Here is a 17,129-nt window from a genome sequence, read left to right on the forward strand (position 1 = left end):
ACGAAAATTTTCGATTAAGAACAGCAAACTTTGGGCGTTGGCAGCCGGACACTTTGCAGTGATGCCACAAACTCATGATCTCAATCACTCTTTGCCCTCCTCTTCAACTGCCACGTTCTTCTCATCTGTGGGGTGACTATGCTCGCCAGCCATACCCTGAAGAATCGCGGTCAAGCCTATCTCACGATTGATCTCCTCCATGCGTTCAAAATCAGCAGCAGCTGTCCCCTCGGATCCAAAAATGACATCCTAGTACAGTCAGCCACAGGTCAAAAGAAAGCAGCTTGAAAACGTACCATTTCTTCTAGTGTCAACCGCTTGGTCTCGGGGACAAAGAACCAAATGAATGCAGCACCCAGCGAGGTCAAAATACCAAACAGAACATATGTGCCGTATCCAATGCTTTGCAACATATCAGGGGTCACTATATGAGGTTAGTCCTGTGGCCTACATGTTGATCGGGGGACTTTGAATATACCTTGACCGACAATAAAATTATTCATCTGTAAACATCACGTTAGGCAAAGATAACACATCGCTGACAATGACTACTTACCCAATTGCTAGATGCTCCCAGGGCTGTGCCATAGGGTCGAGTGCTCAATGGCCAGATCTCTGCGACCAAGATCCATGCACACGGTCCCCACGAATAACCAAAGTGAATAACAAACAGCCAGACCATGACGACAGCTGCCCAACCTGCAGCTTCTTGTGTTGCCCATTGTGTTGAGTTCTTGGCAACAATAACGGCAATAATAAAATGACAGAGGGCCATTCCAATGGCTCCAATCGAAAGGACAGGCTTTCTGCCTACACGGTCGATATACAAGACGGCTGGTATAGTGAATAGAAACATCAAGATTCCCACAACACCCGTCGCCAACAACCCAGTGGTAGTATCACTCATGCCCAGCTGTTTGAAGATGGAGGGCGCGTAGTAAAGAACCGCATTGATTCCAGTCCATTGCTGGAAGGTCATGGTAACTGTGGCGACAATGACTCTTTTGAACATGGGTTTGGTCTGAAACAAGGATTTGATCGCTACAAACTGTAGCTTGAAGGTGTTCCAGGCTGTTTGTTGACGGAGATGGGGAAAATGTTCGGCGACGGTCCGTTTTTCAAACAAGGACTGAGCCTTGATCTCGAGAAACTCCAGCTCTACGAGTTCATGGTCGGCTGGAAGCCCACGTAGGTTGGCCAAGATCTTGCGAGCTTCGACTTCTCGATCATGGTGGACTAGCCATCGGGGCGAGAACGGCATAAAAAGCATGCCTAGAAACAACACTACGGCAGGACCGAGTTGAAGGCAAATTGGCACAATCCAGGAAGCATCCTTTTGCGACCCCAACTTGACGCCGCCGATAAAGTTTGTCCCATAGTCTATCCAGAAACTGACCATAATTCCAAAGGTGATTGCAAGCTGCTGGAGAGCGACTAGAGCGCCCCGAACTTCTGGTGGTGCCACTTCAGAGTTGTAGATTGGCACGATTGTGGCCAGACTTCCAACTCCAATACCGGTAACAAAACGTCCACCAAGGATGACATTGGCGCCTCCACTTTGAGCGGTGGCTTGAATAACGACACCAATCATGAATACTGTCGTTGCAACCAGGATGCCGTATTTCCTGGAAAGAACTTCGGCAGCAAAGCCAGACAGGATTGCACCGATCCAGGCCCCCAGTTCCAAGATGGCAGTGAGCCAGCCTTTCTTTGTCTGATCAGCATTGGGATCGATGGGGTCGTATTCGCCCATGTCTGACATTATCAGTTCATATCCATATCACGGCGCTGGAAACTCATACGTGTTTGGAATGAAGGCATGGCGAGAACACCAGAGAACATTCCTTGATTATAGCCATACAAAACACCGCCTATACAAGCAAATGCTGCGATCCGAAACACCTTGAAGTTTTTGACTAATGCCTTCGGGCCAGATGCGCCCATGAGATCCTGGCGTCGCTTCAATGCGGCATCGTAGACGGCGGCACCGCCATCGGCAGCACCCATTGCAAAGTTTGATCTCTCGAGCTCGCGAGAAGTGAATGGGACTTTCGGGTCTAGGCAAATCACACACAATGGCTGATCAATACAAGGACTGGTTTGGCCGAGTGTGCGAGAAATATCGAAGGAAATGTCGCTGGATTTGAGATGATGGAACCTGAGACAGTTGTTGCGAGGTAGGTCTGATTATAAAAGAATCAGAGTGGTCGCTTACAATTTTTCCAGACGCAAAGTACATAATTTCCACTTCGCCTGCACATGATCTTGGAGAACAATATCATTCATTTGGACCTTGTATTGCATGGGGCAAATCTGACAGCTACCATGCCGGTCCAGGGTGCTGGGTAAATAGAGGTTGATACGAAAAATCACCCAGCGCTCATTGGTGCGCATTGGTCCTTTTGTTGGAGCATGGCTACGTCTTTGCTGTCAGACATTGCAGTGTCAAAAAGCTGGAGGTTTTGGAAGGAAATGGTTCGAGCGGTTGGACGAGCATGGTGCTCGAAAGTCCAGGGTCTCGTGCGGGGAGGCGTGGAGGAAATGCGGAGATACCCCAGCAAGAGAGAATCCCCTCACAAAAGGTGTGCTCATTACCAGCTTGCGGCATGTGTATTTAGCCTAAATGCTGTAATCCCTGTACGTGCCTTAATAATGACCGACTCGGCGATCCAATCTTGCAGGTAGTCGAATATTTGAACATGCTGCATCAGGTAGGAGTTGTAGGGCTTTGGAAAACTGGCGGCTGGTCGAATCATTGCTGCGAATTTGCGAATATTAATTGGCGGTGATGATGGCAAAACACCCAAGGCGTCACGATATGGCTTGAAAATGTGCACATGAAAGTATAAGGCCAATGCAACTTGGGAGACTCGAGAGTTTTCAAATGTCCCGAGTCAGGAACTTGGTTTTGTTTGAGAAAGAGCTGAATTTACTGCATACTGTTCCGTTCGCATATGTTTTCTACACAAGCCGAATGAATAGTCCCCATCATCAAAACCACGATCAGACCTCGGCATGGGGCACCAGGATGCTAAATCCATTACACTCATTCACTTTGAATGTTCGTCTTTGCATTTTGGAGGCAATTTAGCACTGTAATGTTTATTGACTTGGCAGGTACATATGTACCTACATTACGTTAGAGCCCTACCAGAGCAGGCTGTTACCTAAATAGGTACGAAGGCCTCAAAAAGTCCAACCTCCCACGACTTTAGTTATCAGCAAGACATAAAGCTCAAATTTGATTTCGCCCTTGAAAATGACCCCCTTTTGCATATCGCCTCATTAAACATCTCTTTCTTTTTTCCCCCAAAAAATATTCAAGTGCGCTCACGCGCACAATGTGCTTTCCCGATGAGTAGTATGTTCTGCGATAGCATGTTGTTTATCTCTTGAGGCAATACCTGTTCGGCCTAGGCTATTTAGGTAGCTAGGCTATGATTTGTCTGTGTAGATGGTAATCTTCTTGTTTTATCGCAGTAAAACGTTTTCCAGGCCACAGGTGAGAAAACAATATTTAGCATTAGGCGGCGAGTTGTAAGTAGTAACCGATATAACAAGATGCCACAAGTAAGACAACCATGCCCGTACCAGAAAACCCTTTTGCTTGAAACAGGCATGACGGCCTTCGCGATATAAACAATTGTTTTTATTAACAGAAAGCTTTCAGCTTTGCCGTTGGTACCAATGTAGGTATTATTATTTTTCCGCTTACGACTGGTAAATCAGGACTCGGGAGTGGGGCAAAGGTGAGCTTCTCTCAGCTAACCCACAGTGAAAGCACCCTTGGCGACGACCGTCTACTGTTGTTTCCTTTCCCGCCCTGAGCTCCACCCCTAGCCTGTAAACGCGCGCCTGCAGCATTTCAAGACCGCCGTACCCCTACATATGCTTATTTTGGGGTTCCCCTCGAGTGGGAGCCAATCCGAGCCTGCGCTGTACATCGCAGCCGCCGGGTCGGCGAAGAGACAGCAGTGCTGGCGCTTGTCTCATCGCTTCCGCAATCAGATCAGGATGAGGCGGACTGACGGTTGCTAGGCAAATATTGACAGTTACTTGAGTCTACATTGCTGTGCGCGTGTGTTGATCCAGCTCTATTAAATGTGGTGCCTTGAGGTTATGCACTGGTGGTCTTGTCTTGCGCCTCCGCTACATACCCCTCCAACCAGGCAATTTACAGATTGGTTGTCGACCGAACACTCAATCAAGTACAGTACATGAACTGGCTGTCAAATGCAGGTACCACAGATTGCTTGCAGCAGCTCCCATCCCAAGCACTCTTTTGTTGCTACGCTCGCCAGGCACACTGGTTGAGATGCGCCAGCCAAACATCGACGCCATTGAAAGCTAGACGCAATCATAGACTGCCATCTTTGCCAAAATTGCATACTGTCCAGGTGGGGGAGAAGGCGCCTTGGTACTGCTTTTATCGATCAAGTAGCAGTTCCTAACGTGCATTGCGAGATTAAGGAGATTTTCCCTATTCTCGCGGCTGCAACCTGAGTATAATGGCGGCTAGTAGCACAAATCCCTCCTCTATTTTTGTACGGCGCATGTATTTGGTATTCATCATATGTGCTCCAGCTTGGCGTCCTGGATTTACGGGGGGAGCTCCATCTCATATATGTTAGCCGCCCTCGCACGTCAGATCCCCCCCGTCTAGCCGCCCAAACTCCAGACAGACGCCCTCTCGAGACGCTCCAGCCAATGTCAATAGGCCTTTTCCTGTCTATCCGCTCTTTCAGATACGCACCCCGGGTTTCAGGAATTCCACCTGCATCTTGCAATCAGTCTGCCGCTCTGCATTTATCTTCCACCAGCATGGGAGTTGTGTTTCAGATCTATGGACTCAGGTCTCGCATCACAACCTCGAGCCAACTGCCGCAGGTTCTCGTTCGCCCTCAATGAGTGGACTCGGTTTTATAAAGGGTCGCGCCCTGATCGTGGCTCATCGTTTCTGGCCTCATCATCTAGACCTCCTTCGCTATAGCAAGAATCAATCAATTTCCTTCTTCGTCTGTTTCCTCTGTCTGGCCCTATTTCCTTGTCTCCCATTCGTTTCTCCTCCGTTCGTTTGACACGAGGGACCTGGAGCTCTCATCTCGCCTATCAGTAAAGAAATACCGGGGGACTACTATCATCACCAAATACGAAATTCTTGGGCGCGAGCATTTTTCTAGTTTTAATCGTCATTCACCAATCAGTCTCATAGAATCCTTGATTCGTTTCAATTTTCTGCATAGACCATCTTTTCATTATCGGACGCCATGCCAAAACACACGCGCGCGTCCAGCTCGGTCCACCAGCACCAGCACCATCAGCAACAGCAACAGCAACATCCTCAGGTATATGCGAATGCCATGAATATGCCTGCGTCACTAGCACCGTCTCAGCAAGTCGATATCGGATACAATAGTCGTCCACATCTCCCTCTCAACACGGCGTTTTATCCGACCATGGCATCTTCCTCGGCTGCTCCGCCATCGATGCAACCTCAGTACGAGCAATACTCTGCTGCAGTAGTTCCAGCTCCCATTCCGCACCGCGCTTCATCTGGGGCTTGGTCACCGCAAGATGACCAAAACCTGCTGTCGGCCAGACAGCAAGGATTAAACTGGAACCAGATTCGAAGCACTTACTTTCCAAACAAGACGCCCAATGCGTGCCGTAAAAGACACGAGCGCTTGATGGAAAGAAAGGGCGCCGACGACTGGGATGTGCGCAAGTTCGAAAAGATCGCCAAGGAGTATATGAGCATGCGCAAAGAGATATGGCAGCCACTCGCCCACAAAGTCGGAGAGAAATGGAATGTCGTCGAGGCCAGGGTGAGTCGAACCTGAGATAAAACAGGTATCTATAGCCAGGCGCTGACAACCGTCTCATTCTTAGTGTATGAATAGCGGTCTCAAAAATATTCAGAATGCAGCCCGCGCAGGTGCTCGGCGGGAGCGCGCCGAGTCTGGCCAGTCTTTCCATGGGTATGACGACGACAGCGGCATCTCGGGCATTGGTCTGACTCCAGTAGATGACCTCGATGCTTCTTATAGCAGTCCCGAGACGGGGCACTCGAGCTCCCACTCTGTAGGCAGCTCCTTTCACAACGGCTACAACCACATGCACCTGAACGATCAGGCGTACGGTCACGCATATCCCGCCAGCACGGGCGGAATGTCATCATCTGATTACGGCTCTTCTGTATCCTCAACGGCGGCTCAAGGGTACGGCCCAATGTCCACTCATTCTCATCACTCACAGGGTGGCTCTCCTTATCTGCCTCATGGGCAACGACTCCCTAGTGTGGATATGGGCATCGAGGCAATCATTAATCGACCACAGCATAGAGGCGCTCCTTCTGGCATGTGATGATCGCACATGACCATTTTCCTACATTTTTACTCTCGTAATGCTTCCCGCCTCCACGAGATTTTGACTCTTGGTTTCGGTATGGATGCGCACATGGCATCGACGTTGGCGTTTGGCGAAAATAGGGCACGATTTCAGGCACTTCTTTTTTTTTTTTTTTCCGGTCGGACGGTGTGCATATGGAGTATTTGGCGTTACATTATACAGGAGGTCAAACTGGAGTCGATTCAGCGGGAAATGATGATAATGATAGCAGCCGGGAGATCAAGGGGATATGCAACAGGCGCGATCCCGTGTCAATTCCGAGGTTGCCCATCTGCAGCTTCTTAATCAAGTCATGTATACTTCAATGTTTAAAAGACGTGTTCCAGTTGTGGGCCATATCATATTACACGCTCTGTTACAAGCTACCAGGTATCCAATATAATTGCGGGAGCCAAGTATAGTATTGCACGCAGCATAATAGGTGCCGATTAATATTCAGGAGACTATTTTTCTCCACTGCTCGGAACTTTACTAGCCCGGCTATGGTCGGCAGTTCGGATGTCGGTGTCCGGCGGTCAGGGATTTGTCATGACGGGGCAACTCCGTCTCCAATGCCGGGACACTTTCGCCGAGTCAAGTTTGTGCATGATCAACGCATACTATGCTTTCTCTAAAGCTACTGATTTGGGTTAAGTGCATGTTATTATTCTCTCCGGCAGTTATGAACCAATATCATGAGTATGTAGACCTGGCAAGCAAGAAAGAAGCACGTGGCGGCTTGCATGTACAGAAGACGACTCCTCGTTGATTTGACCCCACATGGTAGGCCACCAGAACCGTACTGTGATATGTACTACTTACCATCTAGCTATCGTACCCACTTGCTTGCAAATACGACTTATGCTTCCGAGACCTGCAGCAAGGGCTTGCTTACAAATCAGCAGTTTCCAGAGTTTCAGCTGCAACTCACCCTTGACGTGGCCACGTTCAGATAAAGAGGGTAGAAGTCAAGGTCAAGTAGTCTCGAGTATTCTCTTCCGCAGACTCATGACAGCATACCTCAACACGACTCTAACCGCTGTATAATTTGGCCACCACATTTTTTGAGCGCCATAGATATCGTCACCATGGCACCTTTCGGCAAAATCTACTCGTATCCAGGCAACTGGCGAGTTCAACGGGCAAGTACCCTTGTTCACAGAACCAAGACTTCAACCCAGAAATGACCAAAGCGTACTGACTATCTAGTATTCAGGCACAAGTCGCTGCTGCTCTCAATGGCCTTGACGTTCCACTGGCTGATGATTTTGCCATGGGAAAAACCAACCGTACACCCGAATTCTTGGCCAAATTCCCTCTGGGAAAGGTTCCTGCTCTTGAATGTGCCGACGGGTTCTGCGTTGCTGAGGCAGCAGCCATCTGTTCCTACCTGGCTGGCAGCGGACCTGCCGCGCAACAGCTTCTGGGAGCAGACGTCCAAACACAAGCGCGTATTACCGAATGGTCATTCTTTTCAGAGAACGAGCTGGCCGCCAATATCATGCCTCCTGCTGTCATGTGCTTCCTGAAACTGGTGCCATACGATGAGAAGCGGTATGAAATGCATGTGGCAAACCTCACACGTGCTCTGAAGAAGATCGAGGTCTCGGTGCAGGGCGGCAAGAAGTACCTTGTCGGATCCCAGCTGACACTGGCCGATATTATGGTTGCTGGACCCTTGTTTGCTTCGATGGCTTTCCTATACGATAGTGAAATGAAGAAGGAGCTTCCAGAAACTACGCGATACTTGCAAAGTCTATCAGAATTGGAGGAATTCAAATCAGTCTTTGGCGAACTGAAGTCGATTGAAACACGGATCAGACAATGAGCGTTGATCAGAACATGGGCAAAGTGAGTAGAAGTATCTGGCTCATCAATGAGGGGAATCTGCAAGTATTTCACATTAATTGAATAACGACTTGTTTGATTCCGGAATCTTTTGTGCCACTTTGAACCCTATAGGGCTTATGTATATTAGCTTGACGAATGAACTCGAGTGATTTGATTTCTGAAATTGTGATTCCGATAATGCGCCGGGGCGGGAGAGTGGTATCATGTTTGCGTATAGTTACATGAGAATACAAATACATGGTTGGTACGTATCCCCAAGGCTGAAAGCTCATGGCTCAAGTCTAGCTGCCTATGCGAAGCTCTTTGGGCTTGGGGATTGTCTCGGTAATCTCCTCATCCTCCCATTCATCCTCGTCTTCATCATCCTCGACCAGAGGCTCACCAAAAACAGCCCTCCACACCCGGCTCCACATGCCCTTCTTCTGGACAAGGGCAAACACCATGACGACTGGCAAATGCCAAACACTCGCCCAAAAGAGACCTCTGGCACTGCCTTGGTAACCTTCGTGTTTCCAGAATCGCACAGCCTCACGTGTGAGCCATACATTTATAGGCAAACTGGTGACTGCAAAACTCCACTCGGTAACTCCTACAGCACAGAGACCAAAGCAAATTGGGAAGAACGCAAGGCTGTACCTCAAAGCTACTCGTCCGTTGCGTGCAGGATTGATCCAAGCGAGCATCTTGTGCCCCGCAATTTTGTATTCCTCTCGAATGGACCAGGACAGCGCCATGAAGTGTGGAAACTGCCAGGCAAAAAGAAGGCCTGCCAACAGCCAGCCTCCAATTGCATCACGTGTGAGGAGTAGCTCTTCAAAACCTCCAGTGTCTGTTGCGGCCTCTCCTGCAGCCGCCGCCCAACCCATGAGGGGCGGGATTCCTCCTACAATAGCACCAACCCATGTGTTCAACCAGTGAAGACGTTTCATCGGTGTATATACGCCGGCATAAAGAACAACATTGGTCGCGCCGAGAGCGGCAACCGTCGGGTTGACGCCGAAGTAGAGTGCACCGACTCCTGTTGCCGCGGCCAGTATGGCAAAGACAACAGCCTTTCGCTGTGTGAGCAGACCTCGAACCAGTGGTCTGTTGCGAGTTCTTGACATCTTGGCATCCGTATCGGGCTCGTACAGCATGTTGAGGGCGTTTGCCGAAGCCGAGCATAAAGCCGTTCCTGTGGTGAGGAAGGCGAGCGTCAGAGGTGACAAGGATGGCGCATCGACGCCAATGGTCGGCGAAAGAAAGTCGGGCACTGGATATAGCGCATAGGAAGACATTGATGTAAGAACAACAAGCATCGATAGTCGCGGCTTCGAAAGCGAGAGGTAGAGAGCGAATTGCCGTCGAAATGACTTGGCTGAGTGGTTGGCAGCCGATGTCGTCAAGGCCGACGAGGCATCTTCGGCGGGAAGAGAGTTGCCTGGGGTATTTCCTGCTGCTTCTGCTGCTGCGAGTGCGGCTTTTCGTTTCGCGGCTTGTCGTCGTCGGTGCGGGAGGTCTTGATTAGGATGGGGTGTTGTTGGTGATGACGTCGGGGCCTCATCATGACTTCGTGGCGCTGCCGTTGATGCTGCATATCTACCAGATCGAATATTCTTTGCCAATGGCAATGCGCTGTTTGCGAAGAAATAGCCCAGTCTTAGGCGGCGAGGCCGCGGAGCAATGGCATTCTGTGGTGCGAAGCTTTGGGCAAAGGTTCGTGAAGAAGCTGCCGTTGGTACCCTGGATCGAGATAGCTGCAAGCTACATTGCCAGCAAACACTATCAGCGGCGCCCGGGCGAAGAAGGGTTCTTGGTGGCCGTATATTCATCTCGAGTAAAGACCATGGCCCATTGCTCGTGCAAACAGGTCAATTGCCTCAAAGTGCACCGTGAGGCTTCTGCTTTTGCGCCTCGAAATGTCGCCTTGGATCGATGCGCAGCTTCAAGGATTTGACAGATCCCGGGGTGTGCGAATATTCCGAGCCGTGCTTTGTTCCAGGGAGCCCCAGCCCAGCCTAGCCTGCTGCCCATTTGGTGCCCGGTCCAGTCCAGTACTGCTAACATCCACAATCCTCCAGGTATCTAGGGGCTGTAAGAAAGCTTGTAGGACAACCCTAGTGCTATTTTTTGGGGGCGATTTGGGGGTGTTGGAGTACACACTTCAGTGTGTCTACCGTCAAAATGTAATTACCTACATGTAGGTACCTACCCACCTACCAGTACTGGATCGATAGAACAGAATTTTGGATACGTTATTTGAAATGATCATGGAGAATTCTTCCCCCGATTGTGCGTAGTATACTTGGTGATATATCACCAAGTAACTATGCAGGGAGCACCAGAAAGCAAGCCACATCCAAGCAGAATCATCTAGACAGTACGTTAAATTATTGTCACTCTTTCAGATCACGCAATAAAAAGAGGAAGAAGTTCCCAAGCCTGTTCAAAGACTGTGTCAAATTCCATAAGCGACTTTCAAGTAGAGCGAAATAAATCGCAGCAGCCCTCAAAAGTACCTGCCTGCCCAGAACCCGCCCAGACACCACAAAGATGGAGCCAGAACACAAGCCACATAACAACCTACAATGCTTGACTAAATGTATGATAAGGAATGCATCAAGCAATTCAGATTTTGGTTAACCTCACCGTGCGATTCCTAATCAGAATAATAACATAACACTAAGTACCCTCTCCATGTAGCTCGGAGTATGAGGTATCAATTGATTGCGGTATTGATCACATGTCATCGTCGTGATTCCTTGCCCATGAATATTGGTAGTGAGACACCAAGAACTCACCAGTCAAAGTACAATGTTTCACAAAGGTGAGTGACTGCCTGTCAATTGCTGTCTATTCAAATTGGAGGTCGGTCACCAAAGGACATCATCTTCTTTCAAGCATACGTTGGGCTTCTTTTTTTCCCCCCAACCGAGATGACTTGGGATTCAGGATGTATGTAGTATTATTGAAATAAATACCTACCAAGGCTTTCCATTGGCGACGTCATATTTGGGGATGTCGACTCTTTGAGAAGTAGGTATCTATGCATCTCGGTAGGCAGCTGAAGGTCTTAGGCCGTCACTTCCTTGTACCTAGGTATCTACTAGTAGGTACGCAGTGTGACAATACATCAAGTCCAACGCCGGCCCCAGCAAACAACACCCAAGGCGGTCTGTCTGACCTTGACCACAGCAGGCTCTCAGGCATTTGGAGTTTGGCCTCGTGTATGCGATTCCACCACCACGGTCCAGGATCCATTCTCTACCACGGTTGATTACCTGTATAAAAGCATACTACTTGGGTCAAAAAGATCACAATCTAGCGATTTCACCCAAGGTGATTTACTTTGCATGGTCCAGCACTCAGCATCCTGTATTGTTCGCTGTCATGGCCCAACCTACTCGATCAATAGCATCATTTCCATACCTGGGCGGGGCAGGCTCGCTTCGTCGACTATTCGAACAAACCACTCCAGGATTCAACACACTGCAGTCGTTCTTTTCAAAATGGTTGAAATTGGATATAACAACATTGGCCATGGCGCTGACTGTCTTTGGCGCCATCAGCACAGGAAGCCAGCACCTCAAAGGTCTGGCCTATGAGGTGTACAACTGGATCGTCAGGTTCTTTACCGCGTCTGTGTCGATTCCCGGTAGCGACCGCCTGAATCGTGAGGTCTTGAACTGGATTGGGGCCAAGGTGCTCGTACGGCAGCAGACTCGCATTTTGACTGCAAGTTCCGAGCCTATTCAGAATGACGCCTGGGAATTTAGAAGAGCGGCCATTCGAAGGATTGACTACCACCAAGAGAAACGGCTGCCCATACAATATCTTCCTACATTTGGCATCACCTGGTTCTTCCATGATCACAAAATCTTCCTTGTTCGTCGCATAGCGGATCCAAGGTCTGCTATGCGCAGCTTCCACATGTCGGCCGACTCTGCTGATCAGTATGTTGTGCCTCCAGCCGGCCACGAGCCGCTGGTCGTCATGTGCCTAGGCAGGTCTGTCCAACCCATCAAAAGGTTTCTCAACACATGTCGTGACTTTGCCGACAAGCAACGTGAGGCTTTCGTCACAGTCCACGCGTCAAGAAATCTTTTCCACCGAGAAGGTTGGGATACGACAATACTACGACCGATTCGGCCTCTCGAGACTGTTCATATGGACAAAAAGACTAAAGATGAGCTCGTCCTCGACATTGACAACTATCTTAAGCCAGCCACTAGACGCTTCTACACAAACCGTGGCATTCCTTATCGCCGAGGCTATCTGCTCCATGGCCCCCCAGGGACTGGCAAGACTTCACTATCAATCGCGCTTGCCGGACGCTTTGGCCTTGATCTATTCATGATCAATATTCCAACTGTGAGCCAGGACATTGACTTGGACAGGCTATTCACATCCCTGCCACCACAATGTATTGTCCTTCTCGAAGACATCGATGCTGTTGGAATAAAACGTACCCGAGAGCTTCCCGATATTCCCTTGGAAGTCAAGGATCCCAAGGAGATTCGAAAGGTCGGCGGGCAGCTACGCCCTGGCCGTGTCACTCTGTCTGGTCTGTTGAATGTTTTGGATGGCGTGACGAGCCAGGAAGGGCGGATTGTTTTGATGACCTCCAACTTTGCGGATGCACTCGACGACGCTTTGGTCCGGCCTGGGCGGATTGACAAAATAATCTTCATGGGCAACATCAGCAAAGATGCCGCGGAGGAGATGTTTCTGCGCTTTTATGCCCCCGAACCCAATGATGAGCCCAACATGGCAGAACCTTGTGCCAAGATCAGCAGCGAACAGCTCCAAACATTGGCAATCGAATTCAAGTCGCAAGTACCCGCCGATACGTTGACGCCAGCACAGCTGCAGGGGTTTCTATTGAATCACAGGCACCACCCTGAAACCGCTGTTTCCATGTTCCAGTCATGGATCATGGACGAAACAGCTCTCATGGACAACACACGAGAGATAGAGACCGGAGGTGACAAGCTCAAAGCATCCACAACAGGTGATGACATTGGGGCACCTGAGAAAGCTTGTCATCCCGTAGGAGGCTAGGATCAAGAGGAGCCCGGAGTCAATTGGTGCAATGATATCGGTATCCTCGATGCATAGGCTGTCTAATGGGTTACAGATCAAGTCAGTACACCAAAACTTACACCATACCGTATTACTTGCTATACAGAAACATGGGAGTGAACCTGAGACTTTCGAGGTTCATCTGTTAGCACCAAGAGAGACGTGGCTGACAGACATACCTCTTCGGTGGTTATGAAATGCTGGAATACTCGGATAATATGACTTCTCAAGCAAGCACTAGTTGCATTGCTCGTCCACCTGGGTATTATCAATGCCTAGGCGTTCAACTAGCAAAGTATCTAATAGATTACGTACTATCAAGAAGCGGATGATACCGGTTTCAAGGCATAGACGCGTACCGGCAGCAATTTACCTAGATTACTCTTGGGGAAGCCCTTCTGTAATTCCGTCCTGACAATAGCCAATCCCGCTTCTGCGAAAAGACTTCTGAACTTGTCATCACGTCTGCAAGGGAATAATTAGCACGGCTGCAACGAGGAAGCGTAGTGATGGGGATGTTACCTTGTAATACTGCTATCTATTTCATCAAACATGTCAACATCTATCGTGCTGAGGTTCTCCTTGACAACTGCAAGGCCAGTCCCGGGCTTGAGTGCTGATTTGCACTCCTTGAGGTACTGCAACAGCTGAGCATCGCTCAAATGTCCTACACACCACTGGGTCCAGATCAGATCGTATTGATCATCCTGTGTCGGTCGCCACTCCTCCAATCCAACGTTGTGAATCTTACAGACGCCATCTTTTCCTTTAATGGTATCAGTGAATTTGATCACAGGTTCAATAATGTCCACAGTCTTTGCGACCTTGAGAAGGAGCCCTTCCGTGACTCGTCCTATGCTGAAGGGTTGTCAGACGACTGTAAATAACCGGCTCACAAAGCGAATAGCATATCGATTGCTTGCATGATTTCAAACTTACCCAGCGCCACCTTCCAGAGCTCGATCGACTACACGTAGTCCCGGTTTAGCTCCAATGCCTAACTTTGCCAGGAAGTTGCGCGAACTTTGAAGATCAATCCTGGACACAACAGAGAAGCCGCCTAGCATTCCATCAACATTGCACTCAACGTTGTTCCAGTATCCGAGGCCCACGTCTTTATTAGGTGAGAGGGCAGTGGTCTGATGATCCGAAGATTTTCTTGTCCCGTTGGACCCTTCGGTGTTGCCGGGCAAGTCTGATGGTTCAGCCATCTGTGCGTGTGGTCTTCTCTGCCAAGTGCTTCTCTGTTATTTCTAACCTTTTGGTTGCCACAGAAAATCGAGGTGTTTCCGACACCTTGATGACAATCTTTGAGAAGTTGTGCGATCAAAATAGCCTAGTGACAGATTGCTGAATCTTGGAGAATTTCAGACCCGATAAATCGTGGACAAAAAAAAATGGACGTTTGAACAGTGGGTGTACGGCAGTAGGTAATCTGGTAATTAATGTAGCGAAAGGTTGTATTTACGGGCAGGCTAAAATTTTCGGCTTTCTGGGAGTCGGACAGTGGGGGGGTGTCCCTTGGGGTCATTTCTGGAGCCTAGGTTTGTACCTAGCTAGTACATAGGTAGACTGAACAGAATAACTGAACAACCATTTGCAGTGCGGCCAGTGCCACGAGAGCATACTGATGAGCTACTTGAGCATACTGTCCAATTGGATTCCAAAATCATCAGATATTGGAAATCGGGCAAAGGGTTCTTATGCTATTACAATGTCACAGAGCCGGAATATTCGGGGTATTGTGGCATAATGCAAGGAGGCGAGGAGAGACGAGGCCAAGCAAACCCTTTATGATCATGGCTACTAGGTAATCTATCGTCTAAAAGACATTATTGGACGGATGTGGTATTCTCGAGCTGGTCAGTAGCCTCCGAAACTGCAGTCCGAATTTGCCGCCATCTCTGGAGCAAAAGTTCCTTCTGACCACGTTCCACATTTTTCATCTCCTCAATACCATCCATAGTCTTGTCGATCGTGGCCATATAACCCTCGAGATAAGCGGCCAGTAGTGCGCTATGTTCAGGCTCGAGGTAATTTTCATTGTTTTCCTTCCGGTTGGTTTTCAGATTGTCTCCCTTTTTCCGGCACAATATCTGCATTGCACGTCTTGTTCTATCGCAAGGTGCCCTGTCGTTTCCGATTTTGAAACCTTTGGTAAGATTCTCCTTCTCAAGGTTTGACTTTTGGACTTGACTTAATTGAGGCAAGATGGCGTCGTCAACGCATATCTCGTCCCAACAGTTCGTTAAAAGAATGAAACCGTACTCTCCAAGCAGGAAGTCATTGGTGTGTTCACCGTAAGAGTTACAAATCTCATCGCCGGCATTGTAAACTCGATCTGTTGTAATGGTGTACTCTGTATCGGTGTAGAGCACTTTGCATCCTCTTTCCGCATGGTTGAGAAGATCGGCTACAGGGAGAAGACCAATACGTTCTACCCACTCGTACGACTCAGTCTCCGGCGTCGAATGGTAGAACGTGCGTGTATTCATAATCAACCAAGACCGGAGATATTCCTCATAGCCTAGAGTAGGGAACCTTTCTGCAACAACAACCCACTGGCCCTGAATTCTGGCTTTCTGCTCGTTCACCAAGGTCAAGGTAGGCCGAGGTAGCATGGCTTGGAGCTATCATGAGAGAAAGACGTTAGAGGCAATCTAAACATGTGTGACAGCAACCTAACCTTGCCAAGGCAATCAAATGTCGCCGAAGTTGATCGATGCATGTCCACAAACCTTGGGCATAGTTGACAGTTGCGTATAGCCCAAGGCGTCCGTCAAGATAAATTTACTAACCTGTGGCGGCCACATGAGCGGCAATGAATTCCTGAAGTCGTCAATTGTGGGAAGAATTGCCTGCCAAGGGGCGACGATTTGATTGAAGCAGAGATCAACTGCCAGAGAACTCTACATAATGAAGCAAGAGTGAGTATAGTTGACTTAGAATGCAAGTGGGGAAAATAGTCCAGACCACCGAAGGAGGTCAACCGTAATATTAAGAAATGGCCAGGAAGGTAGATGGAAACAAGGCTTTCAGTACTGACATGTATGGACCAGCGTGGCGGTAATTTGTCGCGGATGCCACGCGGGACAGAGTCAATGTTACGCATCATCTTGACAGGCACTTCGAGTATGACTTCTCCAGCCTGAAATCATAGCTGTCAGTGTCTTTTATCATGTATAAGACAATACCTCTTACTTCGATGCGGCGATCCGCAAAGACACCGGTGCCTCGTCCTGGTGTTTGGACGAGTTTGAAGCCATCGCATCTAATGTCGTTTCGACTGGCCCAACTGAGGAGATCGTCCGATGTTGACATCCTTCCTCGGGCACCAAATATCTGAATATGTTGGGGGGGATGAAGGTCAAGGTAATTATTTGAAGGCCTCGAGCACTCGAGAGTTTTAATTTGCTCATTTGCAAGAGTGAAGGAATCGCCAAGAAGAGGATAGGTTGCCGGTATGTACGTACCTCTAGTCATCAATGATACTACCTAGGTACCTACCTACAGTATCTAAGGTGCAATGGGCATTTACAGTACACACGTGCAATGAGGGGAACGTACCTACCTTAGGTACATGGAGCGACGTACTAAGCGTTGGATCCTTAGCGAGTCATTTACTGGCCCAGGTGCCTGTAGGTAAAATCCATGGATGATTCTTAGTGGCTCAACCCCGCCGTTCCAAGTGCTAGCGAGATGCGAGGTCCCTGTGTCCGGAGTCGGCTACGACACACTGAGAATACTACCTATTCCCCTCGCCCGTCGACTTGTGAGCCTCTGTACGTCAAATGCTACCTACCTACATACCTAGATAGGTATGTACTTAT

At 48.9% G+C, this 17,129-nt stretch overlaps 8 protein-coding genes across 8 annotated transcripts; 3 read left to right on the forward strand and 5 right to left on the reverse strand.

The window, feature by feature from the left end:
- Positions 1-84: 84 nt before the first annotated feature.
- Positions 85-2,007, reverse strand: PFICI_15063 (uncharacterized protein; the record flags this gene model as incomplete). Its single annotated transcript, XM_007843644.1, has 5 exons — positions 85-249; positions 297-424; positions 479-503; positions 557-1,755; positions 1,803-2,007. 5 exons carry the CDS (start codon positions 2,005-2,007, stop codon positions 85-87), a joined length of 1,722 nt encoding a protein of 573 aa, XP_007841835.1.
- Positions 2,008-5,267: 3,260 nt separating this feature from the next.
- PFICI_15064 (uncharacterized protein) lies at positions 5,268-6,363 on the forward strand (the record flags this gene model as incomplete). Its single annotated transcript, XM_007843645.1, has 2 exons — positions 5,268-5,825; positions 5,890-6,363. 2 exons carry the CDS (start codon positions 5,268-5,270, stop codon positions 6,361-6,363), a joined length of 1,032 nt encoding a protein of 343 aa, XP_007841836.1.
- Positions 6,364-7,475: 1,112 nt separating this feature from the next.
- On the forward strand, positions 7,476-8,215 carry PFICI_15065 (uncharacterized protein; the record flags this gene model as incomplete). Its single annotated transcript, XM_007843646.1, has 2 exons — positions 7,476-7,541; positions 7,604-8,215. 2 exons carry the CDS (start codon positions 7,476-7,478, stop codon positions 8,213-8,215), a joined length of 678 nt encoding a protein of 225 aa, XP_007841837.1.
- A 304-nt stretch (positions 8,216-8,519) lies between these two features.
- Positions 8,520-10,049, reverse strand: PFICI_15066 (Protoheme IX farnesyltransferase; the record flags this gene model as incomplete). The annotated part of the gene is made up of 1 exon (XM_007843647.1): positions 8,520-10,049. One exon carries the CDS (start codon positions 10,047-10,049, stop codon positions 8,520-8,522), a length of 1,530 nt encoding a protein of 509 aa, XP_007841838.1.
- A 1,558-nt stretch (positions 10,050-11,607) lies between these two features.
- PFICI_15067 (uncharacterized protein) lies at positions 11,608-13,278 on the forward strand (the record flags this gene model as incomplete). The annotated part of the gene is made up of 1 exon (XM_007843648.1): positions 11,608-13,278. One exon carries the CDS (start codon positions 11,608-11,610, stop codon positions 13,276-13,278), a length of 1,671 nt encoding a protein of 556 aa, XP_007841839.1.
- A 338-nt stretch (positions 13,279-13,616) lies between these two features.
- Positions 13,617-14,510, reverse strand: PFICI_15068 (uncharacterized protein; the record flags this gene model as incomplete). The annotated part of the gene is made up of 3 exons (XM_007843649.1): positions 13,617-13,764; positions 13,822-14,157; positions 14,239-14,510. The coding sequence occupies 3 exons, from the start codon at positions 14,508-14,510 to the stop codon at positions 13,617-13,619; spliced, it is 756 nt and encodes a 251-aa protein (XP_007841840.1).
- Positions 14,511-15,131: 621 nt separating this feature from the next.
- PFICI_15069 (uncharacterized protein) lies at positions 15,132-15,920 on the reverse strand (the record flags this gene model as incomplete). The annotated part of the gene is made up of 1 exon (XM_007843650.1): positions 15,132-15,920. One exon carries the CDS (start codon positions 15,918-15,920, stop codon positions 15,132-15,134), a length of 789 nt encoding a protein of 262 aa, XP_007841841.1.
- A 78-nt stretch (positions 15,921-15,998) lies between these two features.
- On the reverse strand, positions 15,999-16,620 carry PFICI_15070 (uncharacterized protein; the record flags this gene model as incomplete). Its single annotated transcript, XM_007843651.1, has 3 exons — positions 15,999-16,208; positions 16,346-16,447; positions 16,501-16,620. 3 exons carry the CDS (start codon positions 16,618-16,620, stop codon positions 15,999-16,001), a joined length of 432 nt encoding a protein of 143 aa, XP_007841842.1.
- Positions 16,621-17,129: the final 509 nt, after the last annotated feature.

Source organism: Pestalotiopsis fici, assembly GCF_000516985.1.
Source record: "Pestalotiopsis fici W106-1 unplaced genomic scaffold PFICI_Scf_15, whole genome shotgun sequence".
Taxonomy (NCBI): domain Eukaryota; kingdom Fungi; phylum Ascomycota; class Sordariomycetes; order Amphisphaeriales; family Sporocadaceae; genus Pestalotiopsis; species Pestalotiopsis fici.